The sequence below is a fragment of the Sturnus vulgaris genome, chromosome 3, assembly GCF_052056855.1.
Source record: "Sturnus vulgaris isolate bStuVul1 chromosome 3, bStuVul1.hap1, whole genome shotgun sequence".
NCBI lineage: Eukaryota > Metazoa > Chordata > Aves > Passeriformes > Sturnidae > Sturnus > Sturnus vulgaris.
In genome coordinates, this window is record NC_142245.1 from 31,820,910 (window position 1) to 31,848,372 (window position 27,463).

General features: G+C 43.4%; 1 protein-coding gene across 1 annotated transcript; it reads right to left on the minus strand.

The window, feature by feature from the left end:
• Window positions 1-367: 367 nt before the first annotated feature.
• CMTR1 (cap methyltransferase 1) lies at window positions 368-26,482 on the minus strand. Its single transcript, XM_014878073.2, has 24 exons — window positions 26,142-26,482; window positions 24,672-24,807; window positions 21,311-21,453; window positions 20,438-20,596; window positions 19,900-19,992; window positions 19,106-19,177; window positions 17,758-17,852; window positions 17,581-17,653; window positions 17,185-17,383; window positions 14,588-14,706; window positions 14,219-14,315; window positions 12,896-13,028; window positions 11,784-11,963; window positions 11,324-11,380; window positions 10,331-10,388; window positions 9,613-9,681; window positions 9,316-9,447; window positions 8,695-8,817; window positions 7,902-7,993; window positions 7,304-7,372; window positions 5,819-5,866; window positions 5,151-5,263; window positions 4,510-4,618; window positions 368-2,800 (listed from the first exon to the last, which is right to left on the minus strand). Exons 2-24 carry the CDS (start codon window positions 24,799-24,801, stop codon window positions 2,668-2,670), a joined length of 2,496 nt encoding a protein of 831 aa, XP_014733559.2. The 5' UTR covers window positions 24,802-24,807; window positions 26,142-26,482; the 3' UTR covers window positions 368-2,667.
• Between the last annotated feature and the right edge of the window lie 981 nt (window positions 26,483-27,463).

Genomic DNA, 27,463 nt, shown 5'->3' on the forward strand with positions numbered 1-27,463 from the left:
CTGTCCTGTTTCTCAGCCACTGCTTTATTCTCATCCTACTATCTCCCTACTGGCACACATTGCACCATGGTAAGCCTAGACAATGTTAGGCACCTAACTCCCTGGTCAGTAAGCTCTCAACAGCGGGCTACTGGTTTGTTGTGGCCTGGAATGTACTTCCTTTGAGTGGAACAGGAGCCTACCCATGTTGCAGGAGTGACAGAGACTGTCACCTGTAATGGCCTCTCATTCCAATGCTCTAAACTTGCCACAAAAACCTTTAAAAGGGATTGCCTTGAAAATCTAACTCTGCTGGTATTTCTCTGTTGCCACACTGACAGACACTGCTGGCCTGAATTTTGTGGGAAGCAAAGGAAAGAAGCACCGCTGTGAACTAAAGGGGCTGTATTGGTAATAGGACATGAAAGCATAGAAGTCAACACAAAATTATACAAAGCCTAATAACAATACATTGTGCAATTAACATACATAAACACTCCCTTCAGCAAGACCTTCCTCACCCGCCCTTCCCAACATAGTCCCTCAGCAGGGAAGCAAGTAGCTTGGTGGTTCATGCTTGCCTTCTTGAAGGGAGATTCAGAATCAAGGTTCAGTGCATCAAAAATAAAAATAAAAGCAAATTAAAATGAGGAACTAGAGATAACTGAGTAAACAAAGTATCCATTCATAAAAGCTAGCCTGCAGACTGACCAGGTTTTTTTGTACCCTCCAAGGCCTACACTGATCCTAGTTTACTTCCTAGTCACTCTTCTGTCTGCCAGCCCACAGGAGTCAAAGCTCTGAGCTGAGGATACAACACTCTACAAAGGAGCCTGGCAGAGGGAGCAGTATGCGTTGCTGGCACTGGAACAGCCTCAAGGCAGACCACAGAGGTCCTCAGAACTCAAATTGCTGGTTGGTTTGAAAAGCCAACTGCACACAGGCCTGGACACCAGAGGTTGAGGCACTTTATTGCCCACTGGGAGAGATTCCTCCCTATCCCTCATGGAAGTGCCTTTGCCAATGACACACATCTTGTTGTTTAGAAGGGAGAGACACCATTTCTTTCATACATGTTTTACCAGTGTTTGAGAGCAGAGAGGGTCTACAGATCAGCCAAGAGGATGCATTAACAGGCTGCAGTCCTTCAATTACTTCGACAGACCTGTGTCTAAGTCAGAATTTCTATTTTTCACTGCACAGGCTTGTTCAAATCATTCATATGGATGTGGAGAAAAAGACAATCTAAACAACTGCTATAGATTCTAGAACTATAGCTTTCCTTAAGGCACAGTTCAGACAAACCCCTAAATCACTTTTCTCCCTACTGCCAATCTGTGTTTAAAAACGAGCCAAGAGCAAACAAACAAACAAAAAAAAAGGCAAAAAAGGGGACCATCTTGCTGCTTGTCCAAAAGCATTCAACTATCTTCTTATTTATGTGGAAGACTTGGCAAAGTGCCATGGAAGCCAGAAGTGAAGGTAAAACATGCAACAGAAGCCAACTCTGAGCCTGGCAGAGTGCATGAAGTCTTGACACAAATGCCATACTGAGTTTCCCAGCTCTGTACCTTCACCTCGGTTGCAGTTCAGAGCCAAATGAGATACAGAGGATTTCAAAGCCACTCTGGTATTTAAAAAGGAAAGTCTGGTAACTGTGGGCACAGTAAGGGGACAAGATTGCTTCTGATTAACCTACATGGTTAAAGGTATCTTTCTACTGAAGTCCTGGGTCTTTTCACCTAAGTTAGACATTCCCATCATTTCTTCCAGAGACTTCAGCATGCTACTTTTTCTGTGTCTTCCCTCCCACATCCATTTTCCTCCCTGAACTTTTAGGTAATAATGTTGAGTACCAAGAATCAAAGCACCTTGGTCTCAGAAGTACCATGAAGCACGTATACCAACCATGATATATTTTCAAAAATTAACCCCAGGCTGCTGGCTTGGCATTAGTCACTAACCTGGAGAGGGAAAATCCTTGTCACAGCAGCTTGCAGAGGTGTGAGCATATCAGATCTGTGCCAGGAACTGTACTCATCACCTGCATTGGCCTTTGTCCAAGAGGGAACCATGACATAAGAATTGCCAGTGGCTAGCTGAGTGCCTTGATAAACAGAAGTGTTGGAGACACCGACAAGAATATATAACTTCTGGCCACAGCTCGCCAAAGACTTACCATCCTCCACTGGGTAGTGTAGCCTTTGACAAGGCCAAGGAGACAGCTGCCAGGAGCAATGCAGGGCTGCTTCAATGTGCTGTTGCCCAGCTCTGCCATCAAAACATCTCTGCTCCTTCCCACACTGCAGGAGAAGCAGAAGCCTGGGGAGTTCTGGCACACACACAGCTCCACAAACCTTGCTGAATGTTTGAATAGGAGCAAAAAAAGCTGCCAGCCCCTTGGCCTCATGCATGCAGTAGGTCAGGAAAAAAGGACATTAGGCCTTGGCTCCAGGAGTCACCTTGGGTACCCTAGCACTAGGTGCTACCTGGGCTGTACTCTTATATACACTGCCAGGGTAAAGCCTCATCCTGTGCCTTCTGCATACCACCCTCTGGTTCGATCATCTCCAGGAAATCAGCTCTGGAGAATACCAGGATAGAAGTTGTGGAGCCTTCCCAGTCCCATCAGTCCCTGAAGAATCCAAGCTGGGCTTGGCCCCTCCCTGCACCCTCAAAAGAGCAGGGTTAGGGGTAGTGTGCTTGGATGAAAGACAGGACAGTCTCCTTTGATAACTTCTCTGGATCTTGTCTTTTCTGAGAGTCGTGCACTTTGACACCTTCTCCCCATTCCCAGAAGAGGCGGCTGTAATGGCAGACACTGTGGACAGAGAGGAAAGCAAGATTAGTCTGGCAGGGAAGGGAAAGGAAAACACTTCCATCTCAGCGACAGACAGCTGCCCTTGCTATGGGAGCCACACAGAAATACTCACAAGAGGTGCCTTAGAAAAGACTGGTGCATTCATTCTTTCATTCACCTTACAAACTCTACAGCCCTCAAAGTACAGCAACAGCGAAGCCTAAGAGATTTCCATGGAAACAAACTTCTTAATTCTAGCTTCACTCAAATTCAGTTCAGTATTTGCTGGAAGGAGTCAGGTCACTAGGGAAAAGCCTTACCTCCCCCCAAGTTTCTCAGAGGATCAAACTGTCATTGCAGGCAATGGAAAGATCTTAATGAAGAATTTAGAAAGTATGCCAGGAGCAATAACCTAATCCCTCACCACATACCTACTATAATCAGTAACAGCTGTCCTACGGAGCTTTGCAAATAAACAGCACTTCCCATTGCAGCTAGGATAATTCCCTCTTTCCCCTCATGTGAAATAACTGAGCCCTGCTTGGCTGCTGAGAGTTCTGGTCCTACAATGCCATCTCCCACTCCATCCATCAAGCACAGCTCTCCCTCGCTGTATCAACACAGTCCCAGCCATAATGAAATCAGAGCTCCTAATTACTGCAAACACAGCAGCCTTTAGTTTTGTACAATTACTGACACTTAATATTCATAGCTTATTTAGTGCTTCTGTTCTAACAAAGCAGTACTAGCACAGCAACAAGAGCCCATGTCAGTGGCTAATTATAGACATATTAGTACTCACTAACCACAACACATCCCTTCTTCTGGAGTCCTACACAAGCACTCCCTCCATCTCCTCAGCCATTCCTGTAGGTTCATGCTGGCCTATTTCATAGTACATAGGCAGAACTAGCCCCATCCTGACAAACAGGGAAAAAGCATCATGTGCCTCTCCTTTTAAGCCTGTTCTGCCATTCACCACATGAAGAAAGGCATAAGGATTCTTGAAAGTGCTGCTGTAAGACAGGTAAGGAGGTTCAAAGTGAGAAAATCAGGAGTGCTATTTCATATCAAGTTCTCACTCAGAGGCACAGTCCTGGGTAATGGTAGTAGTGCCGAACATCTCTACCCGGGAGCCCTGAGGAATCAGATTCAGGATTCGCTGTCCTTAGGTAATGCCCTCAGCCTAATACTCAGTAGATACAGATGGTTTTCAGCAACCACAATGTTAATTACTGTCCAATCACAAGCCACTCCATCCTTTCCCAAGGAGCCACTGTTTTTCTCTCCCAGTCTCTAAAAAACCCTCCCAGCTTCCCGCAGCTTATTCTAGAGCCTGGGCTAAATGAACTGGGATTTGCTTTTAAATTAGCAACTTCCAACCAAACATGTTAAAAACACAGATGGAACAAACTACACTTTCTGGGCTCAATTTCTACTTCCCCGCATGCAGTAGGTTCCGTAACTTGTAGTCAGCTGCAGATAGCAGAACAAAGTTGTGAGACGCTTGTTATTCATAGCCATTAATTGCAAAATCCATGATTCCACATCAGCAGTTTCCTGAAAGCCTGAGAAGGTGCCAACTCCTGCAGCACACCCTGCTGGTGACTAGCTGCGCTTGCACTGCAAACGACTGCAAGGACACAGCACCGCTGAGCTCCCTGCCGAACACTCAGGCATACACACACCACACAGACCCGTCCAGAGCCTCAGCTCTGGCTCATACTCACTGAAAGGGTGCAATGGCTTCAGGAAGGAGGTTGTACGTTGCTACATTGGTCATTTTGTTGAAGAAGAATTTCTTCTTGAAGTTTTTGCTGTATGCCATTGTCCAGGGATCTAGCAGAAGGGTTACAAGGATCAGGTAGAAAATACAAGGGGGAAAAAAGAAGAAATACAAATACAGTGCAAGTAGGGAGGAGGAATCTATAAGAATAATTGTGATCCTTCCACTATTCCGTCTTCCTTCCTTCCTTCCTTCCTTCCTTCCTTCCTTCCTTCCTTCCCCCATGCTGTTCTCTCTTCACTGAGAAAAATCCCTTCTCCCTGCACTTAGAAGTTGACATTTGAAACAGGGTATTTCCATGTCCTATTACTCTGGAAAACAGCTTGATGAAAAATTATTACCTCGTTGAAAAAGAAGGTTATCAGTTATGTAAATAAATGGAATTACCCACGTGATAGCTAATCAACCCACAACAGAAAAACCTCACTCAAATCCAACCTATCCTCATTACATGCAAACACACTTAATCTCTAGCCATTGGAATATTGCCGTTAATTTTTTACCAAGATGGCCAAGCCTGGTCAATACTTTGTACTTGGAGAGACAACGAGAAGTTGAGAGGAAGTGGGAACTCTCTCTTCCTACCGTTCATAGTCCGCACGATGTAGAGTCCTGTGGGCACAAAGTGCCGGTCGTCTCGGCCAGTGTAGGACAGCCGGGGCATTCCCCCTGAACTCTTGATGACTTTCATCTCTAACCTAAATGTTGAGAGAAGGCAGTGACAGAGAGTGCTTCTTCCTTTACTGTGCTTGTACACACATCTGCACCCCTTCTCCAGGGTGTCACAAGACCTGACAGCACCACACAGGACAGGATCAAATCATCACATCCTGAAGAACTGAGGTTTTTGCCTTCCCACACAGGACAAGAGAAACCAGTTAAATCCATCTAGATCAGGCTGAAGATTGAGTGCTGTGGTGAAAAATCTGTGATGAGCTACTATAATTAATTCGAATGGGGTTCCTACTTCAAGTGTGAATTCTTGACATTTCAAGCCACTTGATACTTCTGCACCCAAACTCTGATACTGTTGCTACTCCAACTGTTAATGCAGTGCATTGGCCACATCTACAGCATTAAAATGCAATGATGCTCTGAGTGAGCAGGATCTCAGGAACAGCAGCCACCACGAGCTCTAACAGCTCTATCTTCATGACTCCACTAGCACAGATCAGAACATCCCTCCCATACCTGTGCACCAATAACTGATAACCTCAGTGGGCCCTGACATTTTATTTGTACCAATCACTTACCTCACAAAAATCTTGTCCATTTCTTCCAATCTGTATACTTCCTTCACTCTGGGAAGAAAATACAAAAACATCATTTAAAAAAAGTTTAAACTGTGCTTTTTTTTTCTGCCCAGCTACAGGGAGCAGACAAATAGTTGATTTTGTACAGCATGAGGTAGTCAGGCACATCTGAGGTTCACCCTTCTCCTCTATCTTATGCTTCAGTGCCTAGTTTTTCCTGGCTTGAGAAAACCTGACACCTGCATGCTCATGGCTGGATTGCTGTAAGCAGCAGATATATATCCTTGCTGCTAAGGAAGCTGCAAATTTTTACCTCAGGTTGACTATACAGAAAAGTGAAAACAGTGAAAGTCAGGCGCTTTTGTTTTCCCATCAGATAAATTGACCAAGGTCAGTCCTAGGCAGGCTCTGGCCTCAGCATGCTGCCTCACAGTAAAATTAAACAACTTGATCTTCATAATTGTCCTATGTCCATTATTATCCTCAGAGATGCAACAAACTTGTTAGTTACCCTGAGGTAAAAAGAGCTTTTTTTTTTAAATCAGTAAAGATTATTTTGAGTCCTCATTCTGTCATTACATCAAACTGGTTTTGTTGTTTTGAGACACAGAAAAGCAATCAGTAAGTTTAAAAAGCACTGCCTCTGATTGGACACCCCAACCATTCATTTCCCACATACTGCTACAAGCATCAGGCTTCAAGGAGCACAGCAGGAACACTTTTAACACCTTTCCACAAAAGCAGTAAATGCCCCCTCTACAATCCATTTCCCCAGCTCTCCTTCTCACTTCACCTTCAGTCTTCTCCAGCATTTTAGGCTCCTCCAATTATCACAACTGTCTGTTTGTCATTAGGTGGAGATTCCACTCATTACCTTTCATTAAGCCATCAAGGAGAAGATCCTCTTTCCCTTCCTCCAGATTCTTTCATTATATTGCTGCACTTCAGCTTGTGAATGAGAAGCCGTTTTGTCCATAATACATATCTGATAACCTCACAGCAGTGCTCTTATGCTATACTGCAGCAGAATTAATGAAATGGAAGGCCAGGAGACAACCAAAGCTGAAGCCCTTTGTCAGCAGCTTTCCTGGGGGTTGTCACTAAAGCCATGTCCTCATAGATGCTGGTCAGTCCTGCATTTACTAACCATCAGCACTGTACTGCTGCTGACCCTTCAGGGCAGACAAGGACAGAATTCTTTGCAATGATTAAGATCACTGGGTGCTAGACTTACAATCACATATATTTGGAATCAACACCAGCCAATTCACCTATAATAAAAATGTGACTGTTTGACATGTGAAAAAAGGGCACAACTTCTCCCTTAACAATATTTACCATAAATACATGAAAAACTTTTAGCCTCTTTCCAAAGGACACAACAGATCTATGAATTTCAGCTTGAAACTTAACTCCCCTTCAGGTCCTCCAACACACTGACACCAAAGCAAGCGAGGCTGAGGGAAGGAGGCATCCATCACTCACCGGATGGGGTTCATGTCTGGCCGGCTGGGCTTAGAAACAGCTTTGACAAACTTCTCTGCCAGCCGAATCCTGAATGAACATGGAAAGAGAGCCCAACAATTTAACGAAACCTTTGGCACAGCAGGTAGGTAACAGTTTCAACAGAGTAAGTGATTAGACAACTCAGGACATTACCAACTCAGGATATTGCCTATTATCCATTAGGAATGAGTTTCCAAAGCTTACTTGATAAGTCCACATGCTGTTGAACACTGATAAATATATCAAGCTAGCAGGACTAGCAGAGACATTATGTCCCTAAGGAAGGAAACAGAGGGGCTTCTTTCTTCTCGCTCAGCTCATTTATACTCCCAGTTTACCCCAGCCATGCCTGGCTCACTCTACACTAAGAAAGATGCTAGAGCTGCCCTCATACACAGAGAAGATACAGTTGGAAAAGCCCATATGTACTTCAGTTCAGAGCAGCTTCATTCACAATTCATCTTTACAGCAGTGTTTCACTTGTCTCCCTTGCTCAGCATTCTGCTTTTTGTCTTAACACTGTTTCCCAGTCACTCCTACACATGTACAGACAAAAGCTTCTCCAGACCCTACATACCTCTGGTTGAAATGCTGCATTCGAACATCATTGCCATTCAACACCAAGGCATCAAGGATGTGGATGGCACTGATTTTTCGCTGGGCTTTCCCCTAAGGAGGGCAATACAGAAATTTATTATTCAGACAGTTGATATTTCAGCTTTGATTTATAACCTATTTTTTGAAAGGGCATCTCTTCTAGCAAGAAGGCACCTTTCCAGATATTAGAAGCACACAAATTCCCTACTGCCCATTATATAGGACCATGGCGTCCTCCAAGAACTTATGCATCTCAAATACTCAGTTCTGACTTAGGAGACGGAGACGGGGCAGGACCACGGCTGCCATCACCAGCAGTCTGTGTCTTATCAGGTATCACAAAGCCCAGCACACTACAGCATCCTCGTCTGAGGTGCAAGAGGAAACTCCCAGGCAGCTGGGATTTTTCACCTTACACTGCAAATATACCACGAAGATCTTCTCCCCATAGCCTGCAGTGACTACTGAGCAATTATGTACCCAGAGAGCCACAGACACATGAAGTCATGGTGGCAACGTCATGTGCAGCTCCAGTTAGAACAGCAACGTATCAGGTCCAGAGTGTTTTCAAAACAATGTTGAAAGCTCGTATTTCTAGCACTGGACAGAAAGAAGGAACTTAACCCAAAATAATTACTCTAAAGATCATACACAAAAAAAAAACCTTGGACCCAGCACAGATGGAACATTTATTCTGCAGTATCTTACAGAGATTAGGTGAAACTGCTCTTTGTATTTGCAGCAACATGGTAAAAGAGAAAGTAGGCTCCTACCTCTCCTTTCAGCTCATGAACAATCTCCACAGAGAGAAGAGTATCTCGTGGCAGCTCAGTTTTCAAATCCAGCTTTGTCCAGCGGTCTGACTGGCGACCACCCCAGGTGTAGATCTGTGATTTCTGTACATAAAGACGGAGTCAAATTCAGCCAAGGCTTCCTGAGGGCAGGGGTGGAGAAGAGACCTCTAACTGCAGAGCAACCCCCAGAGAATCTTTTTGTCCTAGGCTGTCACAGGCAGTTTCTTTGTCATAAGTTTTAAGGAAGAACCTTAACCTCTACAGCAAAGGAACAAAACCACCGATTCTAATCTACCAGTGATTTTTCACACCCACACAAAGAAGCAGAAATAGAACACCTTTAAAAGGACAGTGAAGATAATTAGAGACACTAGCAGGAGTGCAGGTCTCTGTGTAGGCTGAGATTACAGAAAAAGGGTTAATTAGTGTGAAAAGCAGTGATACCAGGAGAAAGAAACATAAATAACTAGCAGTCTCAGGTACTGTTGATGAGGATTCTTTTAGGCTTTTAGGGACAGGAAAGGATGGGATGAAACTGCAAGGCAGAGTAGTAGCATTGAAATGAATCAGCAAAACTCCCTGACTGTTCTTAGCACTTACCCCTAACCCCAAGAGGAACTTCTGTTCACTTCCAGACACCATACACCGGTAATCTAACACTTGGCGAATTTTCTCCAGGGTGCTGGAATTCAGAGGAGTGGGTTTGTAACTGAAGGTATCAATGTCTGTGCCCTAAAGAGCGAAGGATGGAAAAAGCAAGATAGACACAACACATCAACAGGCAGGTAAACACAACTTCTATATGAAACAATAATCCAAGACTAGCTTCTTCATCTCTTAATTCCAATATGAAAAAAAAGTTATATTTGTATGAAAGGACTCTAGGCAAGGTCTCACCTGAATCAGCTCAAAGAACTTGGACTTGGGATCTGAAGATGAAGGAGCAACACGAGCCTGATCAGGAATCTGAAAACAAACACAAACAATTGATACTGAGTGTTATTCTTTGGCACATTCAAAGGAACATTTCTGGTTTCAATATATCACAGAACATCCTGCCCCTGAAACTCCTGCTCTTGGAATTCGAGATGAAGAAGAGATGTCATGTGGCAAATAAAATGTCTCTCATGTTTTGCAAACTTAATGTAGGCATACCACATCTCAGAGAAACCAACTGGCATCTCCAGGAAGATTTAGTCTAAACCTTTGATGTCATGCATGTTTTGATGAAATACCCTTTCATCAGACACACCATCAGCCTGTGAAACTAACTGCCATATCTACAGCCCCACTGCAGTCAAAAGCTCAGGAAACAGAAACTGCAGACTCATAAAACAAGACCTTCTAGAGAGCTCTGCTGCTTGGGATCTGGGTGCTGAGTTCACTTTGTGTACAATGAAATATTCTCAACTGCAAAGAAGCTTGCTCAGTTAAGCCATACACAATAAATCAGAGATATCCTGTTTGATTACATTACAGCTTGACATGGTTTCTGACTTTCCCACAAGACAAGATATTAAACCTCTGTCTAGAAAGTCCTATCTTTACTATAGCTCCACTCGTTTCACTACAGCAAGGACACCTTCACAATCTGCCTGCTTGACACCTTACTTACCCCCCATAGCTGGAGACACTCCTTTCGGATTTCAGCCTGCCTTGGCTCAACCAGCGTTCTACAGAAAGACAGCAGACTGTTAACATTGTGAAACCTCCTTGATTTTACAGCATTGTATGTCCCAGCCTTATAAAATTAGGAACTTTCAGCATCTGGCTTGGGAACAACAAACCTGAACTGCTCCACAGAGGGTAGTATGAAAGAGGATGCTGCCTTCCCTCCCCACCCTCCAGTTCCTTTGTTTCACGGTATGCACTAGACTATCAGCCATCACTTCATTCCACGAAAGTACCACTGAGTATAAATATTTTCAATAAGTTATGTATTTGTACAAACGTATGCTAATCTCCAAGAGCTGGGTACACAGCTCTACTTAAGAATAATAGTGAAGACCTGCTGAAGGCCATACAAAAAACAGTGTCTTAGAGCTTAGAATCAATTCTAAGACAATTTCTAACTACCATATTCACTCAACTTTCTACCACATTATTATGTCTGAATAACATGTGAACAGAAAAGCCATTGCAGGGAAATATTGCAATGGCTTCAGTTTTATGCAAGAAATTAATGTCAAGCTTTGTAACACAGATATTCTGAATAGCCCCTTGAAAAATGAACAACTATGAACCACACTCAGTTTGGAAGGTTACTGTTGAATTGAACATACCAGCTGCAAGTTACTTTTCTGGTTAAATTCCTGCTAAGAAACAAGCTCACTTTTGGTAGCTGGAAATCATGTAATGCATGGAAGCCTTCTCAACAAGGGTGATAATAGACCATCAATTTTCAGGACTCCTCCAGCATCTCACACATCTCTGCAAATAACTCAGGCAGAGACACAAACTGAGCTACCTAAAAGCACTTTTCACTTTTCTGGCTCCAAAGGCCAAGACACATACCAGCTCAACTCAACAACTTATTAAACAAAGGCAAAACAATTCATTAATAGTAGGTTAATTCAGTCTTCACCAAAAGCCAGAGGAATATACTCACGTGTCTTGAACAAAGGCACGAATTTTGGCTAGTGCCTTTATCTGAACTTTGCAGTGGCTAAAAGAGAAGAAAAGTTTTAGTCAGGGAGCAAATTAATCACCACCAACATTGTTCTACTGTTCAAAACAAGAAAGAGTGCTGGGACAACAGGGGAAAGCCAGTCTGATTCACAGAGCAATGAGGGATCTTAGCCAACATGATTCAAACTGACAGGAAGATCACTGGAACAAATTAGGCAGTACTTTCATTTCTTTTCTACACAGTACTCAGAGGCCAAACAGTAATACAGCATTTCTGTCTGCACAGAGTCCCCCTGCTCTGCTCAGCCTCTCAGGGAACAAAGGCAGAGCAGTGTGGCAGCATCAGCAAGTATTTCCATGAGTGCAGGAAATCACACCTGAAAGCCATGCTAAATTAATCTGCTTACAGCCAGCAGCCCTCATCACCCATAGTAACTCACTTTTCATTGGACTGGACAACGTAATTGTAGAAATCCTGGTTGTCTTTGATCACTTTCAGTGGGACGATAAGATTCACATCCACGTCAGAATTGCGCAGCTGGTTGAGTCTGATGTTCACTGTGAAAAGGTAACTCCGCACATCTTCAATCCCTGACTTCAGGCCTTTGCACACCACATATCTGCAGAGCAAGGCAGAGACATCAAGTGGGCTCAGTCCTTTCACACAGCCAACTTTTCTGCCACACTTCCGTTGTAAGGACAGTTTCCCTTACCTCCTGGATATCTTTACGAAGATGCAAACTCACCTATCACTGAGTCATTGTACATTTTCTAAGCTCTGGAAAGGACAGGGAAACACAACCCTATGTAAACCTCTCACAGATCTCCCTCAAATAGTAAATAAATTCTGCTGAACTTCACAGGTACAATGAGAACACAGATAATATTTCAGAATCATAGAATGGTTTGGGTTGGAAGGGATCTTAAAGATAATCCCATACCTTCAAGTACTGGAAGGCCCCAGTTAGGTCACCCCTAAGCCTTCTCTCTTCCAGTCTAAACAACCCTAGTTCTCAGCCCTTCCTCACAGGAAATGTGCTCCATCGTTGAAATCATGTTGGTGTTCCTCCTCTGGACTTGCTCCAACAGGTCCATGTCGTTCCTGTGCTGGGGACTCCAGAGCTGGATGCAGCACTGCAGGTGGGGTCTCACCAGACTAGAGTAGCAGGGCACAATCTCCTCCCTCATCCTGCTGGCCACGCTGCTTTGGATGCAGCCCAGGATACGACTGGCTTTCTGGACTGTGAGCGCACAGTGCCAGCTCATGTCCAGCCTCTCATATATCCTCTGGCTTCACTGAAACCATAGTTGTTCCAAGCAAAACAAGATTTGTTACATATCCAGTTCCACAGCTTCCTTCCCATAAGGGCAATTTGACAAATATCATCTTTATCTTGTCCGTAATTTGCGAAACATCTAAAATGTTTCCTCCTCCAAGACAGCTGCTAACTGAGACAGGTAACAAAGCTTCCACTAGGCTTATCCAAATCCATCTATCACTGTATTTAGAGGATTGTTTCCTTTAGTAGACCCTCATGCTCAAGCATCTCACCTCTCTGAGTTAGCAGGGCGGCTTGTCACAGGTTTAAAGATGCAAATTCTCTCAAAGCAGCAATACAGCAGATAAACAAGACCCACACTGAAGGGAGTAAACAGGTCAAAGGTTTTGCAGACAAAATTTCCTCCTGGAAAAAAAAAAGGAAGTACACCAATGCCAGCAGATTATACGGGAAACAATGAGATACTGAGCACCACAATCCTTCTGCAGAACTAGTAACAGGGGTTTTGTGCAATTACACAGCATCCAGAACATAGTTATGAAGTTGGCCAGCAAGGTTTAATGAAACATCTTCCCTATGTCTCTGCAGCAAAGAGAGAAAAGCATTCCCTTGGCAAGAATCTAATCTCTATGCAGGCTTTCTCACAAGCAAACCCATCTCCCCACTATCCTTCCCTTCCAGGCCCAGACTGTGCCCTACAGCCTGGCAGCATGCTATCCCAAAGCCTCTAGGGAAGAGGAGCCCTGATATATGCAACAAGGAACCTCAGACTAAAGGAGAAGACTAATAGATGTTACCTAAACAGAACAACTTGCCATCTAGAGAAAAAAGTCTGTGTTGCCCCTCTCCTTCAAACAAGACTCCCAATTTCCCCAAGCAAAAAGCAGGCATTTTTACAGAACTATCATGTACCCATGTAGGAAGGACTTAAAGAAGGCTGCCCCTTTTATCATATCACATTTGAGACTGCTCCTTAGTAGATCATTACCTCAGGTTCTTCTAAACATAAGGCACAAGATAAAAATGTTCATTTTATTACCATTTGTCTTCTATATCAGTGCCAAAGGCTAACTAAACTCAGTGGAAGATAGGAGCCATCAGAAACAGACACAGTCAAAGGTCCATCATTTAGCAACAATGAGGTGCAGCTAAGACAGGGTAAGGCATCATTTGTTCTTATCACACAGATGGCAGATTTAAAGGAGAAAAGCCTTCAGAAGCTAGAGGAAAGGAAGAACTGCATAAAGACTACTCTATTCCAATAAGCTGGAATATTGAAGAAGTTGGTCCAACTCAGATTGACTGTCCAATTATCACAACGCAGGACCTTACCCCAGGACAGCTACAAAACCCAACAAATTAAGTGTTTCAAATTAACAGATTTTAGCTTATGCTTTTAACTAAAAGCCAAATAGACACAGATTAGCTTATTTTTCTGACCAGATCTTTTAGCTTTGTGACAACCATCTCAGGACTTATGCATAGACATTCAATTCTGTGCAACTCATGGCAGAGTAGACTTCAAGGCACTGATAAACATTCCCCAGTGCCACCCAGACCATAGAGAAAGAGGAATATTAATGGACAAAACATACCTGTCCGGACAATGGACAGTGCTGTAAGGAACTGGCAAAGCATGAGTTGTTTGCTTAGGATTTCTTGCAGATTCTCCTGACCCTCCACTGAGAAACCCTGCAAAGTGCATAGCATATGATTAGTATCTCCACAAATCTGTTGGTCAAGCAAAAGATTCTGAGGAACGAAATCATGGACCTAAACTATGAAACTAAATATTTTCTGTTTTTTTTAAGGTAAAAGAATCAACAACAGGAATTTTAATGGCAAGGCTTGTAGAATTTCACATTGTAGCTGCAGACACATGTCAAATGTCCTACTGTATGCAGACCAAGATGTCAGTTTTGTCAGGATTTTTTTAGTGCAGGGAGAAAAAGAAATTAACCAACCCCATCGGCCATTAAGAAATGCACTCCCTTGTGATCAGTATTGTCCAAAACAAAATTCTGGAAAGCAGTAATGTTCTCTGATCGAGTGATGTCTCCGTCTCCATCAATCCCACCCTCTCCTAAGGAAGAAAAGGAGACACTCAATAACACATTTGCAAGTACAAATGAAAGATCAGTACATGTAGATGATCTATTGTATTCAATCAAAGTTTAGTGAGAAATTACAAAGATCTTGATAGGCAAATAACGATCAACGAAGTCCCTTGTTCACCACCAACGATGCTTTTTAATTCAGAAAAATTATTCAGATTGAGTGGTCAGGCTGAAACAAGATCATACAATAAACATGCTCAAATGATGAGTTGTATATTAGCCTCAGCAAAAGACAAATGAAGACTATATGGCAACATACTATTCTCATCCAAGCAGGAATGGCACATAGCTGAACCTACTGAAAATGTAAGATTCAACCTCACTGCAAAGCTCACCTGTTAAAAACATGTTATTACAGACACGGCAAAATTCTTTACATTGTGCATTTGTAACCTCCTACTAAGAATTCAAATCATTCCAAAGACATACAATAGTCTATTTTCAAAAGTGCAATTTGGGCTTTAAAAAAGCAACCGCCCTTAAAAAAAATGTGAACGAATTTGTAAAGGGAGTAGGGAAAGAGACGTAGAGTTTGTGTATAAATACTCATACAGTTTTCCCATATGGCTCTTTTAAAAGAGAGCTACATTGTCCCCCAGCTGGTGTTTTAGAAAGTTGACCTAAGGTGTCTTCTAGGGCTCAGCAGTTGTGCCTTAAGTAAGCCTGAACTTCCATTTCATATTAGTTCCTGTAAATCTTCTACAACTACAGATTCTATTACTTCAATTGGAAGACTAGAAAGCAGAAGAGATCAGGATGCATGACACAGTTTTGATAACTAAACTCCTAACCAACTATCCCGTCAATAATGAAGTGACACTGGAATTCGTTACCATTCTTCACAGCAGAAATATCATGGCAGGCTATTTCCTTCCCATCAGTGGAAGAGAGTCTGTACACACCTGACTAGACTTTATAGCATAACAGAAAGGGATCAAGAAAATTAATCAAAATCATTGGGCTATTAATTTCTCCAGCTATCTCCTCCTCTCTGTAATACCAGTTTGCTGTGAACTATGAAGATCCAAACACTGCAACCATTAGAACACGGTGCTTATCTGCCTTGCTGCCCTTTTCATGAACTTTCACTTTAACTAAGATCTAATCATTAAATGCTACTAACCATTCTCTAGGAGCTCCTAGTCAGGTGTCAAGAATGGCAGCCAACAATAGTCAGTGGTGGAGAGAAAAAAAAAAACCAATGGAAAAGCAAAATCTGCTCTACAAGACAGTCACCCTCCAGTTTCTTTTACAGAGTCTGAAATAAGAAGCACGAATTCTAGCAATCCTTGGATTTCCCCTCCTTGTCCTAAAGGCAAGGCAGACAGAGAGCTCAAACACATCATCAAGATTAACAATTTACAGTGCATGAGATGAGATGTAGACTAAACAGGTGTACACACACAATTGCTGTCTCAAAGCAAGGTAAAACATGTTAACATAACAAACCTCCTTGGATTAAAGCAGCTCATTTAGTCACAGTGATTCAGATACAGCCTCTAGCCTCAATCTCCTTTATTTATCTTTACTAAGAGCCCACAATCAATTATCAGAGCACAGCTACGAAAGTCTGATACAGAAACACGCCGACAGCTGGGCAAATGAGGTTTCTATCTCTGACTCTGCTAATAGATCTTTGGGCACATCAGGAGGTTGGAGCACCTCTCCCATGAGGATAGACTGAGAACACTGAGGCTGTTTAGCCCAGAGAAAAGGCTCTAGGGAGCCCAGACACCCTTCAGTACCTAAAGTGGGCTACGGGAAAGATGGGAAGGGCCTTTTTATCAGGGAGTATAGTGACAGAATAATGCATAATGGCTTTAAACTGAAAGAGAGTATGTTTAAAATAGACATTAACAAGAAATTCTTTACTCAGAGTGATGAGTCACTGGGAAACATTGCCCAGACAAGTTGTGGATGCCCAGTCTCTGTTCGTGGCCAGTCTGGATGGGGCTTTGAGCAATCTGGTCTCATGGAAGGTGTCCCTGTTCACAGCAGGGGGGTTGGCGCTAGATGATTTTTAAGGTCCCTTCCAATTCCACACAATTCTATGATTCTGTGATAAGTCATCTCATTCACCGTGTTTCAGGCTGAGATCAGTGATGTGAGAAAAACCTTGTCAAGCAATCTTTAAGCACTCTATAATGTTCAGATAAGCAAAGTACTCAAATAGCAACTGCTACAATGAAACGTATTCCCAGGCCAGACTGGTAATAAATGCAAATTACTTTAAAAATGAAAATGACTTGTCAGAAAAATTACTTGATATGCAGGCTCACCAATATCAACCCTTTTCTCCACTGACAGCCCCCTTCTACCTCTCAAAATGGTTCCCTAGGCTTCTCCTAGATCCCCCTGCTGGTATTAATACCAGCCCTGCCACTAATACAGAGGCTGAAGCATAAGCAAAAACATCAGGTAACACTCAGGGGTGCACTACATACCATAATAAGGTTCAAAGAGCTCACTGGAAGCAGAATAGAAGTCCTCCAGCTTAAAATCATTTGGTCCTTTCAAGGTCATGCCAAATCCTTTCGCATGCCACTTCCTCCTCCACAAGACATATTCAGAGAAGCCTCCGGGACCAGCACACACATCAGCAAAGTAGAGCAGCTCTGCATCATACTCCTTTATTAAAGGCACCTGCAAAAGGAAACTGAGGAAATTCTACTGACCTGTAACAGTTCCTATCAGTCAAACTACGCATACCATAAACTACACTGCTCAGAAGAATCTTTCAGGGACCTGTTTTCCCAGTTAGTACCCTAAAGATTCTTCTTTCTTCCCACCTTCCACATTCTCTGAGAAAGCATTGCTGTTTGAAAGTTAGAGGCACTCACCCCTTGGGAGTCCTTAGGGTTTGTAAACATGTAGTCAAAGACATGGTCCATATTTGCCATCTTCATTGCAGCCCTGTGAACCCATAAATAGGGCCTCATTAAGTTTCATCCTTGGCTCCCACAGCTGAAAACGGACAAACATGGGAAAGGCACTACACTACCAGACATTCTACAAACCTGTTCAGAAAGAAAACTCCACGGATCATCTCATAGGGGTTAGACCTTGTTCGGGCTCGACGCATTTCTTCTCCATCCAGCTCATCAAATACACTCTGCACAAAAAAAAACAAAGCTCATCTGGACCTGGCATGGCTGGAGGGATAGGCAGGCATTAAGATTTCCTGTTTTCTTGCTTCTCTCTCCTTAGACAGCAAACTCCATGCAGGATTTGGTTCACCAATACAGAATGTTTTTCTTTCTCATAATGATATTTGCTCTTCTTCTAAGCCACCTCAGCTCTCAAGCAAATTTAATAACACTGACAAATTCTGTACTGATAGCTCCAGAGCCTGATAATCTGGTTTGCCACCTTAAAAGCAGTCCCAGCTTAAGAGTATTTCTTTCACATATACATACACACACACTCTACTGCAGTATACAAGGGCATGATAAAATCTAGAAGGGAAGACTGTACAGAAAAGAAAAGAAGGGGAGCTCATTTCCTTAGCTTATTCAAGCCTTCAGCCTTTGAGTCGGACTAAGGGCATGTGACTGCTTTCCATCATCTCCCTGCTGGTTTTGGCTGGGGTAGAGTTAATTTGTTTCATAGTAGCTAGTATTGAGATACATTTTGGATTTGTGATGGAAACTGTGTTGATAACACAGAGATGTTTTTGTTACTTCTGAGCAGCGTTTGAACAGCATTAAGACCTTTTCTGTTTCTCATACCACCCTGCCAGCAAGTAGGCTGGGAGTGCACTCTTGTGGAGTTTGGAGGGGACATAGCTGGGAGAGGTGACCTCAGTTGTCCAAAGAGATATTCCATACCATACCCCATCATGCTCAGTATATAAAGCTGGGGGAAGGAAGAAACTGAGGACATTTAGAGTTATGGGTTTCGTCTCCCAAAGAAACCCTTGCACGTAATGGAGCCCTGCTCTCCAAGAGATAATAGCTGAACATCTGCTTGCCAATGGCAAGTAGTGAATTAATTCCTTGTTTTGCTTTCCTTCCATTGAGTGGCTTTTGATTTACTTAAATTGCCTTTATCTCAACCTACAACTTTTCTTCACTTTTACCCTTCCCATGCTCTCCTCAGTCCTGCTGGTGGGGGAGTGGTAGGTGAGCAGCTGCAGGGGGCTTAGTTGCCAGCTGCAGTTAAACCAAGACAATCTCTTAGAAGGCTGAGGTTCAAAACAGGATGCTGAGCAGATAGTAAAAAACAGGATGCTAGGTCATCCCAGTGACATAGAGGTGACAGAGGGCATTCTGAGCTCTTGTCAATTACCTAAGTACTCAATCCTCTTTAATTATTTATTTCACTTGCTCCCCCAAAACTTCAGCTCCTCTTTAAAAGGGGGCTCACCTTGCACTGCAGGACATTACGTAAAAGCTCTTCACTACAGAACTCTGTTTCATCTTCAATCATCAGCTTCCTCTGCAACAGGACAAGAGCACAGAGCGCAATTAGCAAGCAAGATATTGTCATTTCAGAATGCAGCATGTACCAATAATGGATGAAGGCTGCCAATCATATATATTAGGCTGTATCAGCAAAAGCATGGCAATCAGGCTGAGGAATTTTCTCCTGTTAGGCATCTTGAGACCACATATGAAATACTGTATCCAGTTTAGCCCTCTCCAGTACAAGAACAGACATACTGGAACAAAGCAGCAAAAGGGCCACCAAAACGACAAGAGTGAAAAAGCACCTGGTGTACCAGAAAAAGCTGAGAACAGTTTGTTCAGTACGCAGAGAAATCCTATTGCCGTACCTAACAAGAGACAGAAAAGATTGCCCTAGGCTCCTAGAGATGTACAGTGACATGACAAGAAATAATGGACAAAAGCCATATTAAAAAAATGCCAATTAGCCATACGTAAATTTTCTTTTGTCAGCTGTGCTGTCAAACACTGAACAGATGCCCAAACAGGCTATAAAGTTTCCATCCTTGAAAATATTCAAAACTCCATTAAACAAGGCCTTGAGCAACCTGATCAGATCTAGCTGGATCTGCTTTAAGCAGGAAGCTAAACTAGCAACCTCAAGAAGTTGTTCACAGTCTGTGCTGTTTTACAGCTATTTGACATGGCAACTGTCCCCAGCTGAGTACTCCTGCTTTGTCTTAGGCTGATAAGTACTGAGAGATAAAAAATTACCTTCCCCACAGTCATCCATTCCTTCAGCTCCTGGGCATCTGGGATCTCCGTGGTACACTCAGGGCACCAGTCCACCTTCTCATAGGCACTAGGCTGCAAACATAAGTCACAGAGCCAAAGATGGGAAGAGACAAAGATGTTTTTACTAGAAAAATGCAAAAACTAATTTCTCCCCAAAAGTTTTCTCCCAATACTAGCATAAGGGGTTATGCCATGACTTTAGTGCCAACTGTAGAGTTTTTTCCTCCTGGACTAAAACTTTTATTTAAAAAAAAAACTTTTAAAACTTTTTCTTTTTAAAATTGAAAAGAACCCCAAACACCTCCATCACAAAAAAACCCCAAAACAACACCTCATCACATTCCTCTTTAATAGAGTCTGATAATCAAGGCAAAACAGAAGTCTATAATTCAAAGTACACTTTAGAGACACTGGAAAAGAGACAGCTGCCAATAAAAACAACACTTGCTTTACGCATTCTTTCTCCCAGTTTTTGCTGAACACAAGAGAAATGGGACTTAAACCAGAAAGTACTTACCTCTGGCTCATCTTGCCAATCAATATTGAGCTCCCCATCAAATCCTTTGAGGGTCAGGCCAAAGCCTCTCCTTCCCTTCTGATTGGAGGCCTCAACAATATCCTTCCTGCCTTGGCCGTATTTTCCCAGACCTTCTCCTTCCCGGAAGCCCATCTTGGCCTATAAAGGGACCAAAGGCAAGATTTGATATACTTGGTATACTGCTAAGGTCAAAGAGTAGTGGGGAAAATGACACATCACCCTGAAGTGACTTGAAGGCACTGAGCATTTTTAACCTCAATTGTAGCTTTCAGGACTTTCAAGTGAGTTCACTTCACTGAGGCAGGATATAAAAAAAACTAGATCTGAGGAATGATGAGATGACAGCAAATTACAAAAGGTTCAGTAATGCAGGAACAGCCTGCTCAAAGAGAAAAATAGCAAGGAGCCTGGAGCCATTCATCACAGAGGGTTCAGTAAGCATGGATGGTTCATTAAAAAAAGATGTTGGTATAAGAAAAAATGAATGTTATGATGATATTCTTTGTTGTGAAGATGCATTCCAAGTATCAGTTAAAACTTCATGTAAAACTCAGAGGAGGAATGCAAGACACTGCTCCTGAAACACATACATATCTCTTAGGTTAAAAGAACTATGTTGATTACCTGCTAGTTTTTCAGGCTTTTCTCTCAGTAAATTTTAGCAATAAGAGAACAATAACAAAAAGCAGGGATGCAGTCAATTTCAGGTATGTACAAAACAGTAAAGAAATAAAAGACAGAGAACCGTGCTACAAAGAGGATCAGAATCAAAGTATTTTTTATAATATACAGGTATTTTCACTTCGCTCTCGTCAGTTCTTATTAGTTTGGTGCAAAACTATTTTGACCTACCATAAGCTTTTGGGAGACACTGTTATACATTGAGTAGCGAGATGAAGTACCCTCCACAAGAGAGTCTTGTTTGAACTCATTGCTGAAGACTGGTCTTTTTTCATCGCTCTCACTGTCAGACCCACTGGTGCTACTGGAAGACTCTGAAAACAAACAAAAAAAGTGAAAATGAAAGCAAAAATAAAATGGAAGCAAGACATCTCAGTAATCACGTTAGAATACAGTGAGACTCATTAAGTCCTCCAAACAGACACACAGAGCACACTTCAGTATCTCAAATGTGTTACACGAAGCATGCAGGTGTAATATAACACACCCTGTGCAACCAACACTTGGTTATCTTCCTTGTTACCTCAGGGACAAACACAACCTCTCTGACCCCATGGATTCCAGGCCCCACAAAGGGCCGGGCAAACCTCATCACACCAGGAGAGCAGCCACAGCATGACCACAATAGTACTGTGGTGTGCCTGACCTTTGCCATGATCCTGAGGAACTGAGAAGGTCCACAGGGATTCTGTCCTGAGAATAGTGACAATTGCACCTTGATGAAACATACTGAATTTTCTTCCATATCCTACCTAACTCCGAGTGTAAATCCATCCCTAACTTAGCTAAAAACTCACTTCAAGTACCCAAGCATCTACCAAATGGCCAACACTGCAGAAAGAAGAGAAAGTTAAATTTATTATACTACAGTTTGACCCCTAATATCCAGTTAAATAGCAAGGATCTCCAAGTTCACTACAACAAGTGAGAGTTTTTCATCTCTAGAGTTTACTGATACATACAAACTCAAGTAAAAGATAAGGTCAGAAGACACCAATCTTTTTGAAAATACCTTGAGAGAGGTTTGAGGAAGAACTTAAGTCAATGGTTCAGTCAAGTAATACCAACACACACAGCAAGCACTCAAAATAAACCTTTTGCACCAGAAACTGATGCACCAGAACCTTCATGGCTATCAAATAATGAAGATCTGTCTGTGCCCAGTTCCACCTTCGGTTGGTAAGAACCTAGGCCTGTATGAGCTGCATAGTCCTCACTGCTGCTCTACAGCTGTGAGATGCCCAAACCTACTCTCTCCAGGCAGGTGTCACTGGGATCTGGGCAGAAATCATGGTAGTCTCACTTGTCTCAGGCTGCTCTGTACCAGCTGGGTGCCAAGGGAAGTCCTACAATGCAGTAAGTCCTTCTGTTTTTCCTGGGGTAGTATCACTATGAGGATGAAGCAGTGGCACAAGTTTCTTACTACAGCTAATTCATACAGACTTCAGGAGCAGCAATCCACAGCAAGCACAGCCATGCTCTGTGTTGGCCCTCTGCCTCTTGAACTTCCCTGTTTGCCAAGTGCTAGAAATTATTTTGTGCCGCTTTGTACAACTAGGGGAAGCTGAACTACAAAAGCTGCCCTGACATAAAACAGAAGATTGCTAGCAGAGTTGATCTTTTTCTGTTTATCTCTTAAGAAGGAATAATTTAGTTCTACAGAATTGTTAAAAAAAAAAAAGATATTATAATACTTAAAAAGAAGGACTGAACTTTTCTTACATTTGTCTAATTTACGAAAAAACATAGACTATTTCTCTCTCAACTCACAGATCTCTGTATTTCCTGTTCTGGAAAACTGAGCATCAGTGATGTAACAGGAAACAACTGAAAAATCAGCAAAAAAAGGCCATTACAAGAAAGTGAAGTAAAAATGAAAGACGCCACAGTAAAATAAACAACTGTAGTTAAAACCCTTTCAATGTGCCCTGAGTGCTTGTTGCTGAGCAATCAGTTTTTAAGATTCAGGACTTGTGTCCCCACATAACTACTACACTAGAGTTTTACAGTATCATTTGAGGCTTCCAGATCCAGACAAGGAAGGCTATGATTGAACCTGTGTTTGTAACTTTCTATACCCATCTTGATTTTCAAATATCTATCACACAAGATATATTTCTGTTTCTTTCACAGAGCTTTTAGCTAAGAACACACTCACAAAGGATTTTTGCTTTAGGGTCAGTTACTGCTTTTGGCTTCTTTGGTACACATCTTCAGTTAACTTTGCTACCTGCTTTTGAGATGTGTCTTATTTTCTAGAGATTCATAAAGCACCTTAAATATAATTACTCACTGCATAAGTTTCAATGGAGTCCCTTTAAAACTCTTCTTGTTTTTGAGATTTGCTAAACCATGCTCAGCTGAGATTAAATCTCAAATCACTTCTTTCATCAGAAACTACAATGGGTGTAATAGACTACTAAACAATTAACTCTACCCAAAATATTGTCCCTGAACTATATCAATTTGTTTCTTACAGCCTACTGTGACTCACGGATAAACTCGATAATCAAAAGGAGGGAAAAAATGTAAAAAACATTGGTTTGAATCTTTTAGCTCAGGCCTGAGCACACAGAGCATTGCCTACCCCAGCTCTTACATTGTGCACCTCTGGCCTCCTCACTCACCTTGGGCCTTGTCAGGTACACACACTATACCCTGCAACTACAGCTACTCCCATACCAACCCACTCATCTTCCACACACATTCCTTCCATTTTCACAATGGAAGGCTTCTTTATATGTTCAGGCACTTGAACACTTCATGAGAAATGCTAAGACTCTGACGTAGCAGGCACGACAGTGAGGCAACCTGTGGTACCATCCTAGGAGAGTTTAACGTGTTCTCCTACAGTGATACCAACTGTGGTGGTCAAGTGCCTTATCTGTGCTATATCCCAGCTCCAGGCGAGAAAGCACTCTCCAAGAAAAAGTAGGCAGTTAGTGAACTCTGAAATAGATCTTCTTTCTGAAAAGAAACACCTGTGAGCTCTCACAACTCTGTTCTCCCTTGGAAAAATCACACTGAGCCAGCATAGATGGTCCTACAAAGTAGAAGCCCCAGCCAAGTGGCCCCTTTGTATTCATCTCAATTTCTCCCATCTGCAGAAATGTGATAAAACTACTGATTTCCTTCTTCCTTTTAAACCACATTAATTATGATGCTTCCTTATGGCGTAACACCCACAACACCAACTCAGTACCGAGTTTCCAAACCAGAAATAACTGCTGAGACTGAAAAGATCAATATGACAAGAATGTTTAGAGCTTTGGATCATGCACATGTCATCCACATCAAATTCAGTTTTTCTATATCTGAATTCATACAATTCCCAGATGAAAAGGTTTACATAAGATTTTTAAAAAGCCTAAAAGAATTCACACCAATCCAAGGTTGTGAAAAGAAATAATGCAGCTTTTTCCCCTAAAGAGTATAACCTTGAAATTCAGGCTATCACTTAGGAGATGTAGGTTCAATTCCTGGTTATTATTTACATCCCCTGCAGCAGCACATTCCAGATCTCCAACCTTACCTTGAGTAGTGTGATTACTAAATTGATTTTCATCATCTGAAGTAGAACTGAGGGTTAATCCCAAGTCTTCCACCCTCTTCTTCTGCTTTTTTTGGGGGCTGCTAAATTCAGGTTCTGTCCTTCTCTTCATATTTGCCTGAAATGCAAAAAGAAGATCACACTTGGCAAACATTAAGCAAGTTAACTTTCTGTAATGCACAGCAGCATGGTGGCATAGATCATGTTATGCTATTCAGTATTAGGCTTCTCAACGTAAATGTCTTGAGGTAAAAGTCCTAGCTTCTTTTGAACCCACCTTTTTAAACACCTAGTCTAACTAATCAGATGGGAAACTGATATGGAAATTTCCCTATAACTGATGAATTTCAAATCACTTCTACAACCTACCTTTCCCCAAATGCAAGTAGAGGAAGTCAACCCAGACACAGACACTTAGATAACATAACAAGCAGGTAAAAATTTAAAGGCAAAAATGCTTAGCACACCAGCTAAAACCTCCTTGCTACTGAAAAAAAACAAAACCGAATCTTGATTAGTGTTTATTATTCTACGTAGGATTTTTGGGCTATAAAAGATGCCCCAGGTCACCAATTCAAACCTTTACTTATCAAAATCATTTCCATAAACACATAAAAGGCAGCTTCAGGCCAAACCCTTTCTTTATCCCCCAACTCTGACAAAATGATCCCACAACCTCGCTGCACTATGGCCAAGAAATCTCCTTTTCACCAGAAGTTCTATTACAGAAAATTCACCTTCATCTGCTCTTGCCTCAATTGTGGGTTTTAGCTTTTTTCCCTTGTTTATCTCTAACAAACCAGCTATTTTATATTTCTTCTGAGAGAGCCAAATGAGAGACCAGCACACTCTCAGCTCACTCCTGCCAGTTCCCTATCGAGACGCCCACCCTCCAAACCCCACTAAGGGCGCCTCGGCGCACCTGCCTTCCCGACAAATTTCAAACCATGCAAAATTAGGTGCAAGTTAGGGACACCCAGTCTCTCAGGAGCCCCACAGCTGCAAGGGAATGCCCCTCCACATCCCCACCCACGCCCCACAGCACCTCTGCACCGCACCACCGGCCTCTCACAGAATCACTTAGGTTAGAAAAGACCTCTAAGGTCACCGAGTCCAGCTCATGACCGAACACACCACCGTGGCACTGAGTGCCATGTCCAGTCTTTCCCTGAACACCTCCAGGGATGGTGACTCCACCACTTCCCTGGGCTGTCCATTCCAACGTCTAATAACCTCTTCTGTGGAGAAATTCCTCCTGACGTCCAATCTAATCCTCCCCTGGCGCAGCCTGAGGCTGTGTCTCTTGTCCTGGTTGCCTGGGAGAAGAGGCCGATCCCCTCCCGGCTACGTCCTCTTTTCAGGTGGTTGTAGACAGCGATAAGATCTCCCCTGAGCTCATCTTCTCCAGGCTGAACACCCCCAGCTCCCTCAGCCGATCCCCACAGTACTCACCCTCCAGACCCTCCACCAGCTTCGCTATCCTTCTCTGCCCTCAGCCCCTTCGCGCCGCCCGCCGCGCAGCCCCCGGTCCCAGAGGCCGAGCCGAGACCCCCCCGCAGGCGGAGAGCGGGCAGACGGCGGGAGCCGCCGGCGGCCGCGCCGACCCACACACGGCCGGGGTCGGCGGACAGCGCCGTGTGGCACTCACGGCGAAAGCGGGACAGACGGGTGGCCGCGGCCGGCTCCGAAGGACTTTGGTTGCAAAGGACTCGGGCTCCCAGGGCGCGGCGAGGGCAGGACGCGAGGCCGCCGCCGCTGCTTTCGTTTCCCCGCTCGGACGCGGCGTCGACACCGCCCCCGGCCCGCCCCTCGCGCGGGGCCTCCCCGGCCGGCGGCGCGCGGCTGTGACGCACCGTCCGCGCGCGGCCCGACGGGCCCGTTCCCCCGGGCGGGGCCCGGGCAGCAAACGCCCGAATTCTGGGGAAATGCCGCGCAGACTTAATAATTTGTACATCTACGGATATAAAAATGTTTATCGATCGTGTAGCGTAGGGGAAGGTGGGAGTGTTTAGGCTGGAGAACAGGAGGCTCCGGGGTGACCTTATCGCTCTCCACAACTCCCGAAAGGAGCAGGCCAGGATCAGCCTCTTCTCCACCGCAGCCAGTGCCAGGACAAGGGGACACAGCCTCAGGCTGTGGTTCAGGTTGGACAGCTGGAGGAATTCCTCTACAAAAGGGGTGATTCGACATTGGAATGTGCTACCCGGGGAGTGGTGGAGTCACCATCCCTGGAGGTGTTCAAGGAAAGACTGGACGTGGCACTCGGTGCCATTGTCTTGTTCCCATGGTGGTATTCAGTCACGAGTTGGACTCTATGACCTGTGAGGTCTTTTCCAACCTGATCCTGTGAACCGTCTTGTACTTTGCGTTAAGCTCGAAACCTGGGGACATACAGCTCAGCACACAGGCCCGAATGCTTAGTCTCACAAAACCAAAGCAAGCACGGTAGTATCAAGACAGGAGGATCTTACTTGGGAAGTGTAGCTCATGGTTATGTGGTTGCTGTAAACTATGTGTCTAAATAGGCTGAGTTATGGCAGGACAGGAGGATGAGGAGGAGGAGGAGGAAGTAAAACATTGACTAGTCAGAGTATACCTTTGGAAAATCACTTGGGGGAAGGGGGGCACGGCTGGATTATTGAGTTGTCTGTTACATGTTCTGCAAAGTTAAATTTGACAGTTGTTGCTCAGGATGTGTAGCAGGATGCTTGCCTGGAATGGGAAAAGTAATTCAAACAATGACTATTGGAAAAGCTATACGTGGTAAATGAAGA